This window comes from Bombina bombina, chromosome 1, assembly GCF_027579735.1.
Source record: "Bombina bombina isolate aBomBom1 chromosome 1, aBomBom1.pri, whole genome shotgun sequence".
NCBI lineage: Eukaryota > Metazoa > Chordata > Amphibia > Anura > Bombinatoridae > Bombina > Bombina bombina.
Genome location: NC_069499.1, coordinates 101,694,642 through 101,717,141, shown reverse-complemented (window position 1 = coordinate 101,717,141; position 22,500 = coordinate 101,694,642). Strand labels below are relative to the sequence as shown.

The window sequence follows — 22,500 nt, the reverse complement described above, 5'->3', positions numbered from 1 at the left end:
TAAATTATGTTTTCCTTCCATAAGGCAGGGAGAGTCCACAACTTCATTCCTTACTGTTGGGAAAACTATACCCAAGCTCCAGAGGACACTGAATAAATAACGGGAGGGAACAGAAAAAAGAGTCGGACCCTATTCTGAGGGCACCACAACCTGCAAAACTTTTCTCCCAAAAGCTGCTTCAGCCAAACACATCAAACTTGTAAAATTTAGAAAAAGTGTGTAAGGAGAACCAGGTAGCCGCCTTACAAATCTGATCCATTGAGGCTACGTTCTTAAAAGCCTGCCCAGGAGGAAGTAACTGCTCTAGTGGAATGAGCTGTTATCTTCTCAGGAGGCTGTCGTCCCACTGTCTCATAAGCTAAGCAGATGACACTCCTCAACCAGAAAGATAGAAAAGTCGTAGTAGCCTTCTGCCCCTTACACTTTCCCGTACAGATGACAAAGAAGAAGATTGTCTGAATTCCTTAGTAGCCTGAAGATAGAACTTCAAGGTATGAACCACATCTAAATTATGAAGCAAACATTCCATCACTGAAGAAGGATTAGGACACAAGGAAGGAACAACCAAGATATTGTCCAGGTAAGGCGCTACTGCAATAAATCGTGTTCTGGCAATGGCTAGAGCGCCCAGAAACGTAAATTTCCTTGGAGCAGTAGCTAGGCCAAATGGAAGAGCTATGAACTGGAAGTGCTGAGCCAGAAAAGCAAACCTCAGGAACTGAAAATGTTCCCTGTGAATCGGGACGTGAAGGTATGCATCCTTCAGGTCTATTGTGGTCATAAACTGTCCTTCCTGAACCAGAGGCAGGATTTACCGTATTGTTTCAATCTTGAAACCACGAAAAGGTTTGAATAAAACCCCAAACCTATTTCAGCTGTAGGTACCAGGACAATTACTCCTAGAGAGGAGAGATCCTGTACGCAACCTAAGAAGGCAGCCCTCTTTTCTGGTCTTATCGAAAGACTGGAGAGTACCCAAGTATCCTGTACATCCTGGAACCAACTGTCTGAAAAGAGAGACAGTCTGCCCCCTACTCGATCCGATCCCGGCTCAGGGGCCCCCCTTCATGCCGATTTGTTCTCGGTGGGCTTCTTAGTCTGTTTGGACTTATTCCAGGAGTGAGCGGGCTTCCTAGTGCTCTTGGGCTGCTCAGACTTGGAAGAGGACTGCTGTCGTTGAGACTTGTCAGCACGAAAGGAACGAAAATTAGACAGTTGCCGTCCCTTAGGCCTATTATTCTTATCTTGTGATAGGTAGGCACCTTTCCCTCTGGTAACCGTAGAGATAATAAAGCCCAGCCGTGGACCAAATAAAATCTTCCCCTTGAAGGGAAGAGAAAGGAGTATGGATTTAGAAGTCATATCCACAGACCAAGACTTCAACCAGAGAGAGCCCGGTGGTCAAGAACCGCAAAGCCAGCAGCCTTTGCATTTATGTAAATAATCTGCATATTCGAGTCACAGATGAAGGTGTTAGCAATTCTCAGTGCCTTTATTCTCTCCTGTATATCCTCGAGGGGAGTCTCCACCTCAATGAGCTCCGACAGAGTGTTGCACCAGTAGGTAGCTGCTCCAGCAATCGCGGCTACAGCTGCCGCCGGTTGACATAAAAACCCTGTATGTTGAAACATCTTCCACAGAAAGGTTTCCATTTTTTTATCCATAGGCTCTCTAAAAGAAGAACTATCCTCCAGAGGGATAGTAGTATGCTTAGCCAGTGTGGAAATAGCGCCATCCACCTTTGGGATGGATCCCCACAAATCTAATTGAGAGTCAGGGACGGGGAATAATTTTTTCAAAGTAGACGAGGGGGAAAAAGAAGTTCCTACTCTTTCCCATTCGTTACTAATAATGTTTGTCATCTTAACTGGCACAGGAAAAGTCAGAGGGACCTTCCTATCTTCGTAAACCCTGTCTAATTTAGGGATCTTAGGTTCCTCAGGGAGTGTAGCCTCTGGAACTTCTAGTGTAGACAGAACCTCCTTTAATAAAAAATGCAGATGCTCAATTTTAAATCTAAAGGAGGGTTCCTCCGCTGAAGGAGATTTAATAACTGAGGTCTCCGACTCAGAAAGTTCACCCTCTGAAGCTACAGAGGTTAACTCATCCTCGGATAGCTGGGATATAGTAGCTAAATCTGACAAATATTTAGATGACTCTAGGTCAGGAGAACTATGTGTAACCTTTCTCTTGCGTTTGTTAGGGTGAGGTAAGGCACTCAGGGCCGCAGACACAGCCGATTGTAACTGTGTGGTAAACTCCGCTGGAAAAAAGCCCCCTCCAGATGGAGGATTAGTTGAGCCGCGGGGAACTGCATGTGGAGCGGGTAATGTAGAGAGGGTAGTAATTTCTCGGGACCCAGATTCCTGAGAAGTAGACAGCTCAGAAGGGCTAATAGCGCTATGAGTATTAGCAGGCTTGTCTCCCCTTCTTAGACTTTAGAACAGTGTTTAGGCAAATGGAACAAAATTGAGCAGGCGGCAAACCACAGCCTCCTCACAATATAAACAGGAATTATTAATCAGTACAGAAGGAGTGGAACATTTTAATGTAGTATCAGAGTCCTCCATAGCATTGCATATACCCACAGAAGGACAATAAAAAATATTTATTTAAAAAACGTCACTTAATACTCCCAATGGCTGGGGCACTCACCACCTCCTAGACCCAGAACAGCTAACAGTGAAAACGCTCTCCTCAGGAATGATGTCTGCAGCAGGATCTTAGGAAATGAAAGAGACTGCACCCGGTCACGTGGTACTTAAGACAGGACTTCCCCTGTTATGAAAAAGGGCGCCAAGCTATTATGAGCTGCGCAACACTTCAAAAACAAAAGTGAAACATGTTTGTTCCAAGCCAAAAAACACAGTCTATAAGCCTAAAAAACGTCACATTAAGCAGATATAATTCCCCAAACTGTTCAAATAATCTCCCTAAAGGAGATATTAACTCTTGATCCTATCGAGGTATAAAGGAGCCACACTGACTCTGTATATATAAAAAACGGTCTTACCCTCCAGGATCCATGCTGTGGAACAGGCACAGCCTCTCAAGTGTGACAGCCTTGCAGCGATGCTTCTGACATGGACTTGAGTGTGTAGCAGCAAGCAGTCAAACTCTTCAACACTGATTGCTCAGGAGCGGTTAGCGACAGTCTGGATGGGTTCGCAGAAAAACTTTCCCTGCATCTGCAGACTCTAACTTTCACCAATACTCTCACTGAGAGGTTAACATGATTACTTAAAACTCCAGTCCTTTCTCGAAGGTAACATACCCATACAGGACTATTCAATGACACTTCTCTGCCACCTCCAATAGTGACGAAAGGCAAAGAATGACTGGGGGATATGGGAAGTGGGAGGGATATTTAAAAGGGACACTGAACCCAATTTTTTTTCTTTTGTGGTTCCGATAGAGCATGCAATTTTAAATAACTTTCTAATTTACTCCTATTATCAAATTTTATTCATTCTCTTTGTATCTTTATTTGAAAAGCAAGAATGTAAGTTTAGAAGCAGGCCCATTTTTGGTGAACAACCTGGGTTGTTCTTGCTGATTGGTGGGTAAATTCACCCACCAATAAACACGCTGTCCAGGGTCTGAGCCAAAAATGGTCTGGCTCCGCTGCTTAGATGCCTTCTTTTTCAAATAAAGATAGCAAGAAAACAAAGAAAAATTGATAATAGGAGTAAATTAGAATGTTGCTTAAAATTGTATGCTCTATGCAAATCATGAAAGAAAAAATTTGAGTTCAGTGTCCCTTTAAGCCTTTGGCTGGGGTGTCTTTGCTGCCTCCTGGTGGCCAGTTGTTGTATTTCCCAACAGTAAGGAATGAAGTTGTGGACTCTTCCTGCCTTATGGAAGAAATCATCACCCTGTAAAGCAAATTTGATCTAATAACATCTAAGTTAGTTAAACAACTAATCTTTCTTTGCTTACTTAAATTTGTTTTATGTGGCCCTGTAAGGTTTTTTGATTGGCTGAAGGGTGCTCTCTATACACATTCACTGCACTGCTGCTGCTGCAACAACAGGTACATTTATTTTAAGCTAATATATTAGTGGCAGTTATAGGAATACATTTACAAGTTTTACTCTAAATATTATTTTGCATTTAAATAGATAAAATCAGCAAAATGTTGTTTTTGAACTGGCCAACAGAGGGAGCTCTTGCTACAAAAACAAATCTAATTTCTGTAACTACCGACAAAATCTCATGTAAATAAAAGAAAGTTAAATATTTATTTCACACCAACAAAAAAAATCAAGTAGTGGAAATAATTCCTTAGCAAATGACTTCCTAGAAATATAAGGATTATATAAAATGTGTGTAACCATTTATCAGCTATAAGTTTGTATTTTGTGATTGGCTGATTGCTGTCACGTGACCTAGTGGGAGGAAAAATTTGATTAACTTTGAAACTTGATGGAAAATATTCAAAGTGAGTGCTGGTGTCTGGTCTTTATATTGTGTATTTGTCAATTATTTATTTCTACTGTATTTTGTGGTCCTTTAAAATTTCATTCATCATAAAATGTTTAATTACGCATAATTAAAGGGACGGTAAAGTCATAATTAGTCAATCATGTTTTAGAGAGAGCATACAATTTTAAACAACTTCCCAATTTACTTTTATTATTTATAAATGCTTCCTTCTTTTGTTATCCTTTGCTGAAAAGTTTATCTAGGTATATTCAGGAGCTGCAAAGAACCTAGGTTCTAGATGCTGATTGGTGGCTGCATATATATATATATATATATATATATACACACACACCGATTGTCATTGGCTCACCCAAGTGTTCAGTTAGAAACCAGTAGTGCATTGCTGCTCCTTCCACAAAGGATACCAAGAGAATTAAGCAAATTAGACAATAGAGGTAAACTGGAAAGTTGTTTAAAATTGTATGTTCTACCTAAATCATGAAAGAAAAATTTTGGGTTTCATGTCCCTTTAAAAAATTATTTATTTTGTAGATTTTCTTGAATTTTTATTCTCCCATTGAGAGGCTGGAGTGTATTATGTAGAATCCGGATACTACTGTATGCTGGATAGTAATTGGTTGATATGTGCAGGTGCTTGTCTATATCTCTTCCTGATTGGCTGCAGCAAAGAAGTAAGAAACAACATTTAGACACTTTTCAAGAGGTGTGTGTTCAGCAAAAACAGAATTTATGCTTACCTGATAAATTACTTTCTCCAACGGTGTGTCCGGTCCACGGCGTCATCCTTACTTGTGGGAATATCTCTTCCCCAACAGGAAATGGCAAAGAGTCCCAGCAAAAGCTGGCCATATAGTCCCTCCTAGGCTCCGCCCACCCCAGTCATTCGACCGACGGACAGGAGGAAAAAACAGGAGAAACTATAGGGTGCCGTGGTGACTGTAGTTAGAGAAAATAATTCATCAAACCTGATTAAAAAACCAGGGCGGGCCGTGGACCGGACACACCGTTGGAGAAAGTAATTTATCAGGTAAGCATAAATTCTGTTTTCTCCAACATTGGTGTGTCCGGTCCACGGCGTCATCCTTACTTGTGGGAACCAATACCAAAGCTTTAGGACACGGATGAAGGGAGGGAGCAAATCAAGTTACCTAAACGGAAGGCACCACGGCTTGCAAAACCTTTCTCCCAAAAATAGCCTCCGAAGAAGCAAAAGTATCAAATTTGTAAAATTTGGCAAAAGTGTGCAGTGAAGACCAAGTCGCTGCCTTACATATCTGATCAACAGAAGCCTCGTTCTTGAAGGCCCATGTGGAAGCCACAGCCCTAGTAGAGTGAGCTGTGATTCTTTCAGGGGGTTGCCGTCCGGCAGTCTCGTAAGCCAATCGGATGATGCTTTTAAGCCAAAAGGAAAGAGAGGTAGAAGTCGCTTTTTGACCTCTCCTCTTACCAGAATAGACGACAAACAGAGAAGATGTTTGTCTGAAATCCTTTGTAGCTTCTAAATAGAATTTTAGAGCACGGACTACGTCCAAATTGTGCAACAAACGTTCCTTCTTTGAAACTGGATTCGGACACAAAGAAGGTACAACTATCTCCTGGTTAATATTTTTGTTAGAAACAACCTTTGGAAGAAAACCAGGCTTAGTACGCAAAACCACCTTATCTGCATGGAACACCAGATAGGGTGGCGAACACTGCAAAGCAGATAACTCAGAAACTCTTCTAGCAGAAGAAATAGCAACCAAAAACAAAACTTTCCAAGATAACAACTTAATATCTATGGAATGTAGAGGTTCAAACTGAACCCCTTGAAGAACTGAAAGAACTAGATTTAAACTCCAGGGAGGAGTCAAAGGTCTGTAAACAGGCTTGATCCTAACCAGAGCCTGAACAAATGCTTGAACATCTGGCACAGCTGCCAGTCGTTTGTGTAATAAGACAGATAAAGCAGAAATCTGTTCCTTTAGAGAACTCGCTGATAATCCTTTATCCAAACCTTCTTGTAGAAAGGAAAGGATCTTAGGAATTTTGATCTTATTCCATAAGAATCCCTTGGATTCACACCAGCAGATATATATTTTCCATATCTTATGGTAAATTTTTCTAGTTAGCGTTTTTCTGGCTTGAACTAGAGTATCTATCACAGAATCTGAAAACCCACACTTTGATAGAATCAAGCGTTCAATTTCCAAGCCGTCAGCTGGAGGGAGACCAGATTTGGATGTTCGAATGGACCCTGTACAAGAAGATCCTGTCTCAGAGGTAGTTTCCATGGTGGAACCGATGACATATTCACCAGGTCTGCATACCAAGTCCTGCGTGGCCACGCAGGGGCTATCAAAATCACCGGAGCCCTCTCCTGCTTGATCCTGGCTACCAGCCTGGGAATGAGAAGAAATGGTGGAAACACATAGGCTAGGTTGAAGGTCCAAGGCGCTACTAATGCATCCACTAGAGTTGCCTTGGGATCCCTGGATCTGGACCCGTAGCAAGGAACCTTGAAGTTCTGACGAGACGCCATCAGATCCATGTCTGGAATGCCCTATAATTGAGTCAACTGGGCAAGGATCTCCGGGTGGAGTTCCCACTCCCCCGGATGGAAAGTCTGACGACTCAGGTAATCCGCTTCCCAGTTTTCCACACCTGGGATGTGGATCGCAGATAGGTGGCAGGAGTGATCCTCCGCCCATTGTATTATTTTGGTCACTTCTTTCATCGCCAGGGAACTCCTTGTTCCCCCCTGATGATTGATATAAGCAACAGTCGTCATGTTGTCTGATTGGAATCTTATGAATCTGGCCTTTGCTAGCTGAGGCCAAGCCCTGAAAGCATTGAATATCGCTCTCAGTTCCAGAATGTTTATCGGGAGAAGAGACTCTTCCCGAGACCATAGTCCCTGAGCTTTCAGGGATTCCCAGACCGCGCCCCAGCCCACTAGACTGGCGTCGGTCGTGACGATGACCCACTCTGGTCTGCGGAAGCTCATTCCCTGGGATAGGTGGTCCAGGGTTAGCCACCAACGGAGTGAATCTCTGGTCTTCTGATCTACTTGAATCACTGGAGACAAGTCTGTATAGTCCCCATTCCACTGTTTCAGCATGCACAGTTGTAATGGTCTTAGATGAATTCGCGCAAAAGGAACTATGTCCATTGCTGCAACCATCAACCCTACTACTTCCATGCACTGAGCTACGGAAGGACGAGGAATAGAATGAAGAACTTGACAAGTGTTTAGAAGTTTTGACTTTCTGACTTCTGTCAGGAAAATCCTCATTTCTAAAGAATCTATTATTGTTCCCAAGAAAGGAACTCTTGTCGACGGAGACAGGGAACTTTTTTCTATGTTCACCTTCCATTCGTGAGATCTGAGAAAGGCCAGAACGATGTCTGTATGAGCCTTTGCCTTTGAAAGAGACGACGCTTGTATTAGAATGTCGTCCAAGTATGGTACTACTGCAATGCCCCTCGGTCTTAGAACCGCTAGAAGGGACCCGAGTACCTTTGTGAAAATCCTTGGAGCAGTGGCTAACCCGAATGGGAGGGCCACAAACTGGTAATGTTTGTCCAGAAAGGCGAACCTTAGGAACTGATGATGTTCTTTGTGGATAGGGATATGTAGATACGCATCCTTTAGATCCACGGTAGTCATAAATTGACCTTCCTGGATTGTAGGTAGAATCGTTCGAATGGTTTCCATTTTGAACGATGGTACTCTGAGAAATTTGTTTAGGATTTTTAAATCCAGAATTCGTCTGAAGGTTCCCTCTTTTTTGGGAACTATGAACAGATTTGAGTAAAATCCCATTCCTTGTTCCGCCATTGGAACTGGGTGTATCACTCCCATTTTTAACAGGTCTTCTACACAATGTAAGAATGCCTGTCTCTTTATTTGGTTTGAGGATAAGTGAGATATGTGGAACCTTCCCCTTGGGGGTAGTTCCTTGAATTCCAGGAGATAACCCTGAGAAACTATTTCTAGCATCCAGGGATCCTGAACATCTCTTGCCCAAGCCTGAGCAAAGAGAGAGAGTCTGCCCCCTACTAGATCCGGTCCCGGATCGGGGGCTACTCCTTCATGCTGTTTTGTTAGCAGCAGCAGGCTTCTTGGCCTGCTTACCCTTGTTCCAGCCTTGCATCGGTTTCCAGGCTGGTTTGGTTTGTGAAGCGTTACTCTCTTGTTTAGAGGATGCAGAGTTAGAGGTCGGTCCGTGCCTGAAATTGCGAAAGGAACGAAAATTAGACTTATTCTTGGCTTTGAAAGGTCTATCTTGTGGAAGGGCGTGGCCCTTTCCCCCAGTGATGTCAGAAATAATCTCTTTCAATTCTGGCCCAAAGAGAGTTTTACCCTTGAAGGGGATATTAAGTAATTTTGTCTTGGAAGATACATCCGCTGACCAAGACTTTAGCCAAAGTGCTCTGCGCGCCACAGTTGCAAACCCTGAATTTTTCGCCGCTAATCTAGCTAATTGCAAAGCGGCATCTAAAATAAAAGAATTAGCCAACTTGAGTGCGTGAACTCTGTCCATAACCTCCTCATACGGAGTTCTCTCTACTGAGCGACTTTTCCAGTTCCTCTAACCAGAACCACGCTGCTGTAGTGACAGGAACAATGCACGAAATGGGTTGCAGGAGGTAACCTTGCTGTCCAAAAATCTTTTTAAGCAAACCCTCCAATTTTTTATCCATAGGATCTTTAAAAGCACAATTATAATTATAATTATAATTATTATAGTAGTGCGTTTGTTTAGAGTAGAAACTGCCCCCTCGACCTTAGGGACTGTCTGCCATAAGTCCTTTCTGGGGTCGACCATAGGAAATAATTTTTTAAATATAGGAGGGGGGACAAAAGGTATGCCGGGCCTCTCCCACTCCTTATTCACTATGTCCGCCACCCGCTTGGGTATAGGAAAAGCGTCGGGGTGCACCGGAACCTCTAGGAACTTGTCCATCTTGCATAATTTTTCTGGAATGACCAGGTTGTCACAATCATCCAGAGTAGATAGCACCTCCTTAAGCAGTGCGCGGAGATGCTCTAATTTAAATTTAAATGTCACAACATCAGGTTCAGCCTGTTGAGAAATTCTACCTGAATCTGAAATTTCCCCATCTGACAAAACCTCCCTCATGGCCCCTTCAGATTGGTGTGAGGGTATGACAGAGCAATTATCCTCAGCGCCCTCCTGCTCTTCAGTGTTTAAAACAGAGCAATCGCGCTTTCTCTGATATGCAGGCATTTTGGATAAAATATTTGCTATGGAGTTATCCATTACAGCCGTCAATTGTTGCATGGTAATAAGCATTGGCGCGCTAGAAGTACTAGGGGCCTCCTGCGTGGGCAAAACTGGTGTAGACACAGAAGGAGATGATGTAGAACCATGTCTACTCCCTTCATCTGAGGAATCATCTTGGGCAATTTCATTATCTGTGGCAGTACTGTCCTTACTTTGTTTGGACGCTATGGCACAATTATCACACAATTTTGAAGGGGGAGACACATTGGCTTTCATACATATAGAACATAGCTTATCTGAAGGTGCAGACATGTTAAACAGGCTTAAACTTGTCAATAAAGTACAAAAAAAAACGTTTTAAACAAAACGTTACTGTCACTTTAAATTTTAAACAGTGCACACTTTATTACTGAATATGTGAAAAAGTATGAAGGAATTGTTAAAAAATTACCAAATTTTTACCAGTGTCTTAAAGGTTTCAAGGTATTGCACACCAATTTTCAAAGCTTTAACCCTTAAATTAAAGAAACCGGAGCCGGTTACAGTTTTAACCCCTCTACAGTCCCAGCTACAGCCTTTGCTGCGACTTTACCAAACCCAGAGGGGAATACGATACCAAATGAAGCCTTCTAGGAAGTTTTCCAACTACTTTGGGATCCTCACACATGCATCTGCATGTCTGCTCTCAAAAAGTAACTGCGCAGTAATGGCGCGAAAATGAGGCTCAGCCTACAACTGGGAAGGCCCTTCCTGACTGGAAAGGTGTCTAACACAGTGCCTGACGTTAAAAAACGTTCCCCAAGCTTATAAGTGTGAATTACAATCATAAACATGTATAAAATGCCCAAATAAAGCAATCGATTTTGCTCATAAAAGTGTCTACCAGTTTTATAGCCCTTATTAAGCCCTTTATTCTGTTTGAGACTAAGAAAATGGCTTACCGGTCCCCATGAGGGGAAATGACAGCCTTCCAGCATTACACAGTCTTCTTAGAAATATGGCTAGTCATACCTTAAGCAGAAAAAGTCTGCTAACTGTTTCCCCCAACTGAAGTTACTTCATCTCAACAGTCCTATGTGGAAACAGCACCCGATTTTAGTTACTATCTGCTAAAATCATCTTCCTCTCACAAACAGATTCTTCATCTTTTTCTGTTTCAAAGTAAATAGTACATACCAGCACTATTTTAAAATAACAAACTCTTGATAGTAGAATAAAAAACTACAACTAAAACACCACATACTCTTAACCATCTCCGTGGAGATGTTGCCTGTGCAACGGCAAAGAGAATGTCTGGGGTGGGCGGAGCCTAGGAGGGACTATATGGCCAGCTTTTGCTGGGACTCTTTGCCATTTCCTGTTGGGGAAGAGATATTCCCACAAGTAAGGATGACGCCGTGGACCGGACACACCAATGTTGGAGAAACAAAGCATATTTGCTAACAAAATAGGTGTTAAAACCTTGTTCATACATTTACTTTGCATGGATATCTTTTGCAATCTAGTGAGTAAATTGTGATGCATAAATATAGAAAAATAAAATAAAATGTTTAATTATATGTAGTAAAAAAAAAATAAAAAAATAGAATACACTTTCATAATTTATTTTGCCAATTTTGTTCATAAAATTTACTGCTGAATATTGTGACCCCATCATGAGAGCCTATAGAGTATTCGATTCACATCCAGAAGTCTGCATGTTACATTATACACAGTGATTGCTTGATCAGTGAGTTTATCTGTCCATAATTGGCTATAGCAAAGGTTATAAGATAAAGTCAGAATCTTTAAAAAATGCAAACTTTGCTAGAAAAAAAAAACATTTTATAAAATATATAAGAGCTTTATTTTGTATGCAGATCTGCAATGCGGTGCTTTAAGTGTCCCTTTAAGTGTGGGCACATACTTTACACATATTAAACACATTCTAAAAGAGCTGCATAGACTATTTAAAGGGACACACGCTTTTAAAAGTATGTCATCTACTTTGCGCAGGTCAGTTTAAGACAGATATAAATGAGCATGATGGTGGTCAACCAATCACTGTGTAGACTGTATCAGCATTAGACATCTGCAGGCTGGAGTATACATTTTTTATTGTTGTATCACAGGCAAAGGAGGCAAAACAAATAATAAATGTACATTAAAAGGCTTATTTTAATAAACACTCTTGATTAACCCTTCACATACATATACTGCTTCTGCTCCTCATGATAATGTTCCTTGCTCTCCATGCTCTGCTCCAGTAACATCTGGTTCTGCTGGGTCAGCATCTGGATCTGGCTGAGCAAGTGATGATTCTCTTCCTCCAGGTTACTTTTCAGACGAGAAAGAAGCTGCAGAGGAATAAAGTAATGAATCAATTCAGACAGATCCCCTATCCCAATGATGCCGAACCTTGGCACTCCAGATGTTTCTGAACTACATCTCCCATGATGCTCAAAAGAGTGCCTATGCATCATGGGAAATGTAGTTCAGAAACACCTGGAGTGCCAAGGTTCACCATCACTGACCTATTCAGACTGAGTACAGCATTCCCTGCTGCAGGGCATTCACCAATCACTATGCAACTAGATTCATACATGTTTATTGGTGCATGTGACCAATATACCTACTTCCTAAAAGCTTAGGACATGACTTTTTAAAGAAAATAGAACTAATCTTAGAATACATTAAAGGGTTATAAAATGAAAAATATAAATGTCACTTCCACGTCCCTTTAACAGAAGACTATAATTATGAAAGGAAATGACTCTGACAGTAATTCCAGCATACAATCTTCTCACTGTACCTCACAGTGGTTATCCAGTTTGGTTAGGGAAATATCCATGTTCTGATGTTGCTCTTTTAGATCATCAAACCGCGCCTGCCAGCGATTTAACTCCATCTGAGAGTTGTTAAATGTCGTTTTCAGCTCCTTCGTGTGCTTGTGCAGACCGTTGTACTCCTCCTGCAGCTCCCGGTGCAGGAAGTTCAGCCTAAAACAAGTTCAGAAAGCGCAAAGTGAGAAGTGGTCTCCCTGAAATACCCTTCTAAAGGGAAGCCAAACAAAGTAATCTTAAAAGGACACCAAACCCCACATTTTTCTTTCATGATTCAGATAGAACACACAATCTTAAATAACTTTCTACTTTACTTCTATTATCACATTTTCTTAGTTCTCGTGGTATTTTTTTTTTTTTTAAAGCAGGGATGTAAGCTTAGGAGCAGGAATGTGTGTGGAGCACTATATGGCAGCAGTTTTGCAAGAGCACTAGATGGCAGCTTCTTCCTGCTATGTAGTGCTCCAGTCACCTACCTATATATCTCTACAGTAAAGAATACCATGGGAATGAAACAAGTTTGATAAAAGAAGTAAATGGGTAAAATGTTATGTTCTGTCTGAATCACAAAAACGAAATTTATGCTTACCTGATAAATTGATTTCTTCTATGATACGACGAGTCCACGGATTCATCCTTTACTTGTGGGATATTATCCTCCTGCTAACAGGAAGTGGCAAAGAGCACCACAGCAGAGCTGTATATATAGCTCCTCCCTTGATTCCACCCCCCAGTCATTCGACCGAAGGTATAGGAAGAAAAAGGAGAAACTACAAGGTGCAGAGGTGACTGAAGTTTTAAATCAAAAAATATTATGTCTTCAATTGACAGGGCGGGCCGTGGACTCGTCGTATCATAGAAGAAATGAATTTATCAGGTAAGCATAAATTTCGTTTTCTTCTATAAGATACGACGAGTCCAGGGATTCATCCTTTACTTGTGGGATACAATACCAAAGCTACAGGACACGGATGAACGGGAGGGACAAGACAGATACGGAAGGCACCACTGCTTGAAGAACTTTTCTCCCAAAAATAGTCTCAGAAGAAGCAAAAGTATCAAATTTGTAAAATTTGGAAAAGGTATGAAGGGAAGACCAAGTCGCGGCCTTACAAATCTGTTCAACAGAAGCATCGTTTTTAAAAGCCCATGTGGAAGCCACCGCTCTAGTAGAATGAGCTGTAATTTTTTTAGGAGGCTGCTGTCCAGCAGTCTCGTATACCAAATGGATGATGCTTTTCAGCCAAAAAGAAAGAGGCAGCCGTAGCTTTTTGACCCCTACGCTTTCCAGAATAGACAACAACAAGAGAAGATGTTTGACGGAAATCCTTGGTCGCTTGCAAGTAAAACTTCAAAGCACGAACCACGTCCAAGTTATGTAATAGACGCTCCTTCTTAGAAGGATTAGGACAGAGAGAAGGAACAACAATTTCCTGATTAATATTCTTATTTGAAACAACCTTAGGAAGAAATCCAGGTTTGGAACGCAAAACCACCTTATCAGAATGCACAGATAGCTCAGAAACTCTTCGAGCAGAAGAGATAGCAACTAAAAATAGAACTTTCCAAGATAGAAGTTTAATATCTATGGAATGCATGGGTTCAAACGGAACCCCTTGAAGAACATTCAGAACTAAATTCAAACTCAATGGCGGAGCAACAGGTTTAAACACAGGCTTAATTGTAACAAAAGCCTGACAAAACGACTGAACGTCTGGAACATCTGCCAGACGCTTGTGTAGTAAGATTGACAAAGCAGAAAGCTGTCCCTTTAAGGAACTAGCTGATAACCCCTTCTCCAATCCTTCTTGGAGAAAGGACAAAATCCAAGGAATCCTGATCTTACTCCATGAGTAGCCTTTGGATTCGCACCAATAAAGATATTTACGCCATATCTTATGGTAAATTTTCCTAGTTACAGGCTTTCTAGCCTGAATCAAGGTGTCAATGACCGACTCAGAGAAACCCTGCTTAGATAAAATCAAGCGTTCAATCTCCAGGCAGTCAGCCGCGGAGAAACTAGATTTGGATGTTGGAACGGACCCTGAATGAGAAGGTCCTGTCTCAGAGGCAGTTTTCACGGTGGCAGAGATGACATTTCCACCAGATCTCCATACCAAGTCCTGCGTGGCCACGCAGGCGATATCAAGATTACCGAAGCCTTCTCCTGTTTGATTCTGGCAATCAGACGAGGCAGGAGAGGAAAAGGAGGAAACACATAAGCCAGGTTGAACGACCACGGTACTGCAAGAGCATCTATCAGTACTGCTTGAGGATCCCTTGATCTGAACCCGTAACAAGGAAGTTTGGTATTCTGACGAGATGCCATCAGATCCAATTCTGGTGTGCCCCATTGATGAATCAATTGTGCAAACACCTCCGGATGGAGCTCCCACTCCCCCGGATGAAAAGTCTGACGACTTTTCTCCACTACCTGGGATATAGATTGCTGATAGATGGCAAGAGTGAGTCTCTGCCCATCAAATTATTTTGGAAACCTCTCATCGCTAGAGAACTCTTTGATCCCCCCTGATGATTGATATATGCTATAGTCGTGATATTGTCCAACTGGAACCTTATGAATCTGGCTGAAGCCAGCTGAGGCCACGTCTGAAGCGCGTTGAATATCGCTCTCAGTTCTAAAATATTTATTGGAAGTAGGGCCTCCTGCTGAGTCCACACACCCTGAGCCTTCAGGGAATTCTAGACTGCGCCCCAACCCAAAAGGCTGGCGTCCGTCGTCACTATGACCCATGCTGGCCTTCGGAAACACATTCCCTGGGACAGATGATCCTGTGACAACCACCAAAGAAGAGAGTCTCTGGTCTCTAGATCCAGATTTATCCGCGGAGATAAATCCACATAATCCCCATTCCACTGTCTGAGCATGCACAGTTGCAGTGGTCTGAGATGTAAGCGAGCAAACGGAACTATGTCCATTGCCGCTACCATTAGTCCAATTACCTCCATACACTGCGCCACTGTCGGCCGAGGAATGGAATGAAGTGCTCGGTAAGTGGTTAAAATATTTGATTTTCTGACCTCCGTCAGAAAAATCTTCATGTCTACAAAGTCTATCAGAGTTCCTAGGAATGGAACTCTTGTTAGAGGAACAAGTGAACTCTCTTTTATGTTCACCTTCCACCTGTGGGATCTTAGAAAAGCCAACACGATGTCCGTGTGAGATTTGGCTAAATGGTAAGTTGACGCCTGAATCAAGATATTGTCCAGATAGGGCGCCACTGCTATGCCCCGCGGCCTTAGCACCGCCAGAAGGGACCCTAGCACCTTTGTGAAAATTCTGGGAGCTGTGGCCAACCCGAAAGGAAGGGCCACAAACTGGTAATGTTTGTCCAGGAAGGCGAACCTGAGGAACTGGTGATGATCTTTGTGGATAGGAATGTGAAGATACGCATCCTTCAAATCCACGGTGGTCATATATTGACCCTCCTGGATCATTGGTAAAATTGTTCGAATGGTCTCCATCTTGAAGGTCTGAAAGTTCCCTCTTTTTTGGGAACCACGAACAGATTTGAGTAAAACCCCTGCCCCTGTTCTACTTTTGGAACTGGGCAGATTACTCCCATGGTATATAGGTCTTCTACACAGCGTAAGAACGCCTCTCTTTTTGTCTAGTTTACAGACAAACGTGAAAGATGAAATCTCCCCCTTGGGAGAGAATCTTTGAATTCTAGCCGATACCCCTGGGTCACGATTTCTAATGCCCAGGAATCCTGAACATCTCTTGCCCAAGCGTGAGCGAAGAGAGAAAGTCTGCCCCCTTCATGCTGTCTTGGTAGCAGCAGCGGGCTTCTTGGCCTGTTTACCTTTATTCCAGGTCTGGTTAGGTCTCCAGACTGACTTGGATTGAGCAAAATTCCCCTCCTGCCTTGTGGCAGGGGAGGAAGTAGAGGGTCCACCTTTAAAGTTTCGAAAGGAACGAAAATTATTTTGTTTGGCCCTCATTTTAATCGTCTTGTCCTGAGGAAGGGCATGGCCTTTACCTCCAGTAATGTCGGAAATTATCTCCTTCAGTTCAGGCCCGAATAGGGTCCTACCCTTGAAAGGAATAGCTAACAGCTTAGATTCTGATGACACATCAGCAGACCAGGACTTAAGCCCTAACGCTCTACGCGCTAAAATGGCAAAGCCTGCATTCTTTGCTGCTAATTTAGCCATTTGAAAAGCGGCATCTGTAATAAAAGAATTAGCTAGCTTGAGAGCCTTAATTCTGTCCAAAATATCATCTAATGGGGTCTCAACCTTAAGAGACTCCTCTAGAGCCTCAAACCAAAAAGCGGCTGCAGTAGTTACAGGAACAATGCACGCTAGAGGTTGTAGAAGAAAACCCTCATGAATAAACAACTTCTTTAGAAGACCCTCTAATTTTTTATCCATAGGATCTTTGAAAGCACAACTGTCCTCAACAGGAATAGTTGTACGCTTAGCTAGGGTAGAAATAGCTCCCTCCACCTTAGGGACCGTCTGCCACGAATCCCGAATGGTGTCAGATATAGGAAACATTTTCTTAAAAGTAGGAGGGGGAGAGAACGGAATGCCTGGTCTATCCCATTCCTTAGTAACAATGTCCGAAATTCTTCTAGGGACTGGAAAAACATTAGTGTAAGTAGCGACCTCTAGGTATTTATCCATTTTACACAATTTCTTTGGTGGAATGGCAATAGGGTCACAATCATCCAGAGTCGCTAAAACCTCCCTGAGTAACAAGCGGAGGTGTTCAAGCTTAAACTTAAAGGCCATCACATCTGAGTCTGTTAGAGGGAACATCTTTCCTGAATCAGAAAGCTCTCCCTCAGACAGCAATTCCCCCACCCCCAAATCAGAACACTGTGAGGGTACATCGGAGATGGCCAATAAAGCATCAGAGGGCTCAGTATTTACTCTAATACCGGACCTACTGCACTTACCCTGCAAACCAGGCAGTTTAGATAATACCTCTGTGAGGGTAGTAGACATAACTGCGGCCATATCTTGCAGGGTGAAAGAATTAGACGCACTAGAAGTACTTGGCGTCGCTTGGGCGGGCGTTAAAGGTTGTGACACTTGGGGAGAAGGAGATGGCATAACCTGATTCTCTTTTAACTGAGAATCATCCTGAGACATACTTTTATCAGCTAAAATATGTTCTTTGCAATGTAAGGCCCTTTCAGTACATGAGGGACACATTTTAAGTGGGGGTTCCACAATGGCTTCTAAACACATGGAACATTGACTTTCATCAATGTCAGACATGTTAAAACAGGCTAGTAATGACCACAAACAGACTTGAAAACAATTTTATGAAAAAAATAACAATCTGAAAAAACGGTACTGCGCCTTTAAGAGAAAAAAAGCATACAATTTTTCCAAAACTGCTTTAAAAAGATAAAATGATCACAATTTTATGATAAATGCATCCCAACTTGTCAGCTAAGTTTGCCCCACAAGGAAAGGAACACTTAACCCTTACCAAAAAAACGTTGTGTTATAAAACGTTAAATTAAAACAAAAACACTGCACCTCGCCACAGCCCTGCTGTGGTGCCTACCTGCCCTCAGGGGTCTGTAAAATCGGATTAACCCTTCGATTAGGCCCACCGGAGTTGGAGCTTGCTGCTTGTCTGGGAAAAATAACTGCGCAACTGAGGCGCGAAAATAGGCCCCGCCCATCTCACTCGATGTCTCACAGCCTAAAATAACCGCACCAGAGCGGTTAAAATCTAGCCAAGTGGGTTCATATACCCATTAATGAAGCCATGTGTAGCCTCCATTTTTAAATAAAGTAAAAACGTTTGCCATCAAAAAACGTTAACTGTAACTCCCAACATAGAAACGTTTGCCCACAAACATCATATCATCAGTGTGAACCATTTTTATATAGCCCAATATACAGGTCCAGTAATACCCCTCTCTATACATTAGGATTACTGCTTACCCTTTCCCTCATAGGGATACTGTCAGCCAATTCTGAAATAACCCAGTCTCCCCAGAAAAAAAATGACTGAACATACCTCAATGCTTGTAGCATGAAAAACGTTCCTCACACTGAAGTTTCTTAAGTACTCCTCAGCCATTCTGTGGGAACTACCCTGGATCTCAGTAACAACTGCTAAGATCATTAGTCTCCAGGCAGAAGTCTTCATCCATCTGCTGCCTGGGAGAAAATAGCACTCACCGGTACCATTTAAAATAAAAAAAGTCTTGCTTGAAGAAAATAAAAACTAACATTTTATCACCTCTTTCACTTTACCCTTCCTATTACTTAGAGTAGGCAATGAGAATGACTGGGGGGTGGAGTCAAGGGAGGAGCTATATAGGCAGCTCTGCTGTGGTGCTCTTTGCCACTTCCTGTTAGCAGGAGGATAATATCCCACATGTAAAGGATGAATCCGTGGACTCGTCGTATCTTATAGAAGAAAGAACATTTTTGGGTTTCATATCCCTTTAACATCTGGCTTTTTTTTAAACAATATGCAGCAAATTCATTATTATAGACAATAAATTACTTTTCCCCTTACCAACAAGATAAACTGAATGAGACTCTGACACGGACTTGCTTTGTCTGAGCAATAAGGACCTTATAACTGAGTTTGTGTGTAAATGTGTAACACGCACAACTAAATACTCATTTACCACTGAATCAGAAAGAGCCTCATTGCACAGTGAGAAATCCTTTTATTTCAGCAATGAACTGGCTGGGCAATGCATGCAAAATACATAAAAACAAACAAAAAACCCCTCTTGTCATCTCTATGAATGCATCTTACATGTAGGTGGCTCTTACAAGCTAAACAATATGGCTTCCCCAGCGTCTCTCAGTGCAGGCCCAGTCAGAGCATGTGACAGGAAACTCACCTGCCCAGTTCTTCTTTAAGTGTCTGATTTTCATTTGTCGCAAGCACGTTTTTCCTCTTTTCCTGCTGCAAAAATTCCTGCTCCCTTTTCAAAATATTGTCTAATTCTTCCAGCTCCTTTTTGTGTTTTATTAAGCTGTTGTAACTATAAAAAAAACAACAATACATTTAATTACACATAAAGATCCTGTAAACAATATATATATATATATATATATACACTGCTCAAAAAAATAAAGGGAACACTAAAATAACACATCCTAGATCTGAAGTAATTAAATATTCTAATTAAATACTTTGTTCTTTACATAGCTGAATGTGCTGACAACAAAATCACACAAAAATTAAAAAATGGAAATCAAATTTTTCAACCCATGGAGGTCTGGATTTGGAGTCACACTCAAAATTAAAGTGGAAAAACACACTACAGGCGGATCCAACTTTGATGTAATGTCCTTAAAACAAGTCAAAATGAGGCTCAGTAGTGTGTGTGGCCTCCACGTGTCTGTATGACCTCCCTACAATGCCTGTGCATGCTCCTGATGAGGTGGCGGATGGTCTCCTGAGGGATCTCCTCCCAGACCTGGACTAAAGCATCCACCAACTCCTGGACAGTCTGTGGTGCAACGTGAAGTTGGTGGATGGAGCGAGACATGATGTCCAAGATGTGCTCAATTGGATTCAGGTCTGGGGAACGGGTGGGCCAGTCCATAGCATCAATGCCTTCATCTTGCAGGAACTGCTGACACACTCCAGCCACATGAGGTCTAGCATTGTCTTGCATTAGGAGGAACCCAGGGCCAACCGCACCAGCATATGCTCTCACAAGGGGTCTGAGGATCTCATCTCGATACCTAATGGCAGTCAGGCTACCTCTGGCGAGCACATGGAGGGCTGTTCGGCCCCTCAAAGAAATGCCACCCCACACCATTACTGACCCACTGCCAAACCGGCCATGCTGTAGGATGTTGCAGGCAGCAGAACGTTCTCCACGGTGTCTCCAGACTGTCACGTCTGTCAAATGTGCTCAGTGTGCACCTGCTTTCATCTGTGAAGAGCACAGGGCGCCAGTGGCGAATTTGCCAAACTTGGTGTTCTCTGGCAAATGCCAAACGTCCTGCACGGTGTTGGACTGTAAGCACAACCCCCACCTGTTGACGCTGGGCCCTCATACCACCCTCATGGAGTCTGTTTCTGACCGTTTGAGCAGACACATGCACATTTGTGGCCTGCTGGAGGTCATTTTGCAGGGCTCTGGCAGTGCTCCTCCTGTTCCTCCTTGCACAAAGGCGGAGGTAGCGGTCCTGCTGCTGGGTTGTTGCCCTCCTACGGCCTCCTCCACGTCTCCTTATGTACTGGCCTGTCTCCTGGTAGCGCCTCCATGCTCTGGACACTACACTGACTGACACAGCAAACCTTCTTGCCACAGCTCGCATTGATGTGCCATCCTGGATGAGCAGCACTACCTGAGCCACTTGTGTGGGTTGTAGACTCCGTCTCATGCTACCACTAGAGTGAAAGCACAGCCAGCATTCATAAGTAACCAAAACATCAGCCAGAAAGCATAGGAACTAAGAAGTGGCCTGTGGTCACCACCTGCAGAACTACTCCTTTATTGGGGGTGTCTTGCTAATTGCCTATAATTTCCACCTGTTGTCTATCCCATTTGCACAACAGCATGTGAAATTGATTGTCACTCAGTGTTGCTTCCTAAGTGGACAGTTTGATTTCACAGAAGTGTGATTGACTTGGAGTTACATTGTGTTGTTTAAGTGTTCCCTTTATTTTTTTGAGCAGTGTACATACACAGATAGTAGTAGTAGATGGCGCTGGTCTATTGAGTGATTTTCTCTATTAAGTGAAGAGAAAAAAGGCTTGATGCATATATTGAAGCCAATTAATATGGGTGCAGTATACTCACTCCATAAGATGAATCTTTACAGCTGAAAGGGAACGTAGCGTCAGATGGCAAGAGTCCACAGGTTCCTGGAGTCAAATACTGAATTTTCAGGTTTATCCAAAAGTGGACTATAAATGAATAGAGACCCAAATGACAAAAGTATCCAGTGTGTAATTGGAAAAAATGTAGTAACTTACTCCATAAATAAGGAGATTCCAGCTCAGCACAGCAAAACAAGATCTTGACAATCTTTCAACAAAGGATAAAAGGTTTTATTTGCTCAACGCGTTTCAACGTATTACATGTCTTTATCAAGAGCATACATTAAAACAAGTAAAACAGGTAAGTAAAACCAAGTATTGAGTGTGTTTGCTGTGGCTACAGGGCTGGTTTATATACAGGTGAACAATTAGTTCCAATTTCCTGTTGAGCACAGGAAATTGGACTCACAAAAACTTCATAAAATGTTTAATACTATATATATGCATCAATAGTAAACTATTCCTGAGAATAAAAATGAAGAAAAATATATTTTAAAGAAAATCATTAAAAAAACCATCAAAGTTTAAAAATAGAGGCTTAGTTTAGTATTGATACGTTATTTAACCAATCAAAACATTTCTTGAATATTTAGACCAATGAACAGACAGTGGTATAAAGTCCACAATCAAGTAGTCTGTTGTGTAACAGTTCCTTTTCAGGTCCGATCTGTGGTCATGTGCTTCTCTTGTCCAATCAGAGGATGGCTGTAATCCAAGGGTGAAAGCATCAATCCGGAAGAGTAAAAATTCTGTGTACTAATAGAGGGAGTGTCCTGAATGACATCAGACATACATCTCAGCCAATAAAACAAGATAAATAATTCTGAATAATTCTATTATTTATCTTGTTTTATTGGCTGAGATGTATGTCTGATGTCATTCAGGACACTCCCTCTATTAGTACACAGAATTTTGACTCTTCCGGATTGATGCTTTCACCCTTGGATTACAGCCGTCTTCTGATTGGACAAGAGAAGCACATGACCACAGATCGGACCTGAAAAGGAACTGTTACACAACGGACTACTTGATTGAGGACTTTATACCACTGTCTGTTCATTGGTCTAAATATTCAAGAAATGTTTTGATTGGTTAAATAACGTATCAATACTAAACTAAGCCTCTATTTTTAAACTTTGATGGTTTTTTAATGATTTACTTTAAAATATATTTTTCTTCATTTTTATTCTCAGGAATAGTTTACTAT

The 22,500-nt window shown here is 42.1% G+C and overlaps 1 protein-coding gene across 1 annotated transcript in view; it reads right to left on the bottom strand.

The window, feature by feature from the left end:
• CCDC88C (coiled-coil domain containing 88C) overlaps window positions 1-22,500 on the bottom strand; it is a 277,418-nt gene that overhangs the window by 34,802 nt on the left and 220,116 nt on the right. Inside the window, exons 21-23 of the mRNA XM_053697556.1 lie at window positions 19,354-19,497; window positions 12,469-12,655; window positions 11,868-12,013 (exon numbers count right to left, since the gene is read on the bottom strand). Of these exons, the coding sequence (XP_053553531.1) occupies window positions 11,868-12,013; window positions 12,469-12,655; window positions 19,354-19,497 (477 nt within the window). The remainder of the gene's footprint in view (window positions 1-11,867; window positions 12,014-12,468; window positions 12,656-19,353; window positions 19,498-22,500) is intronic.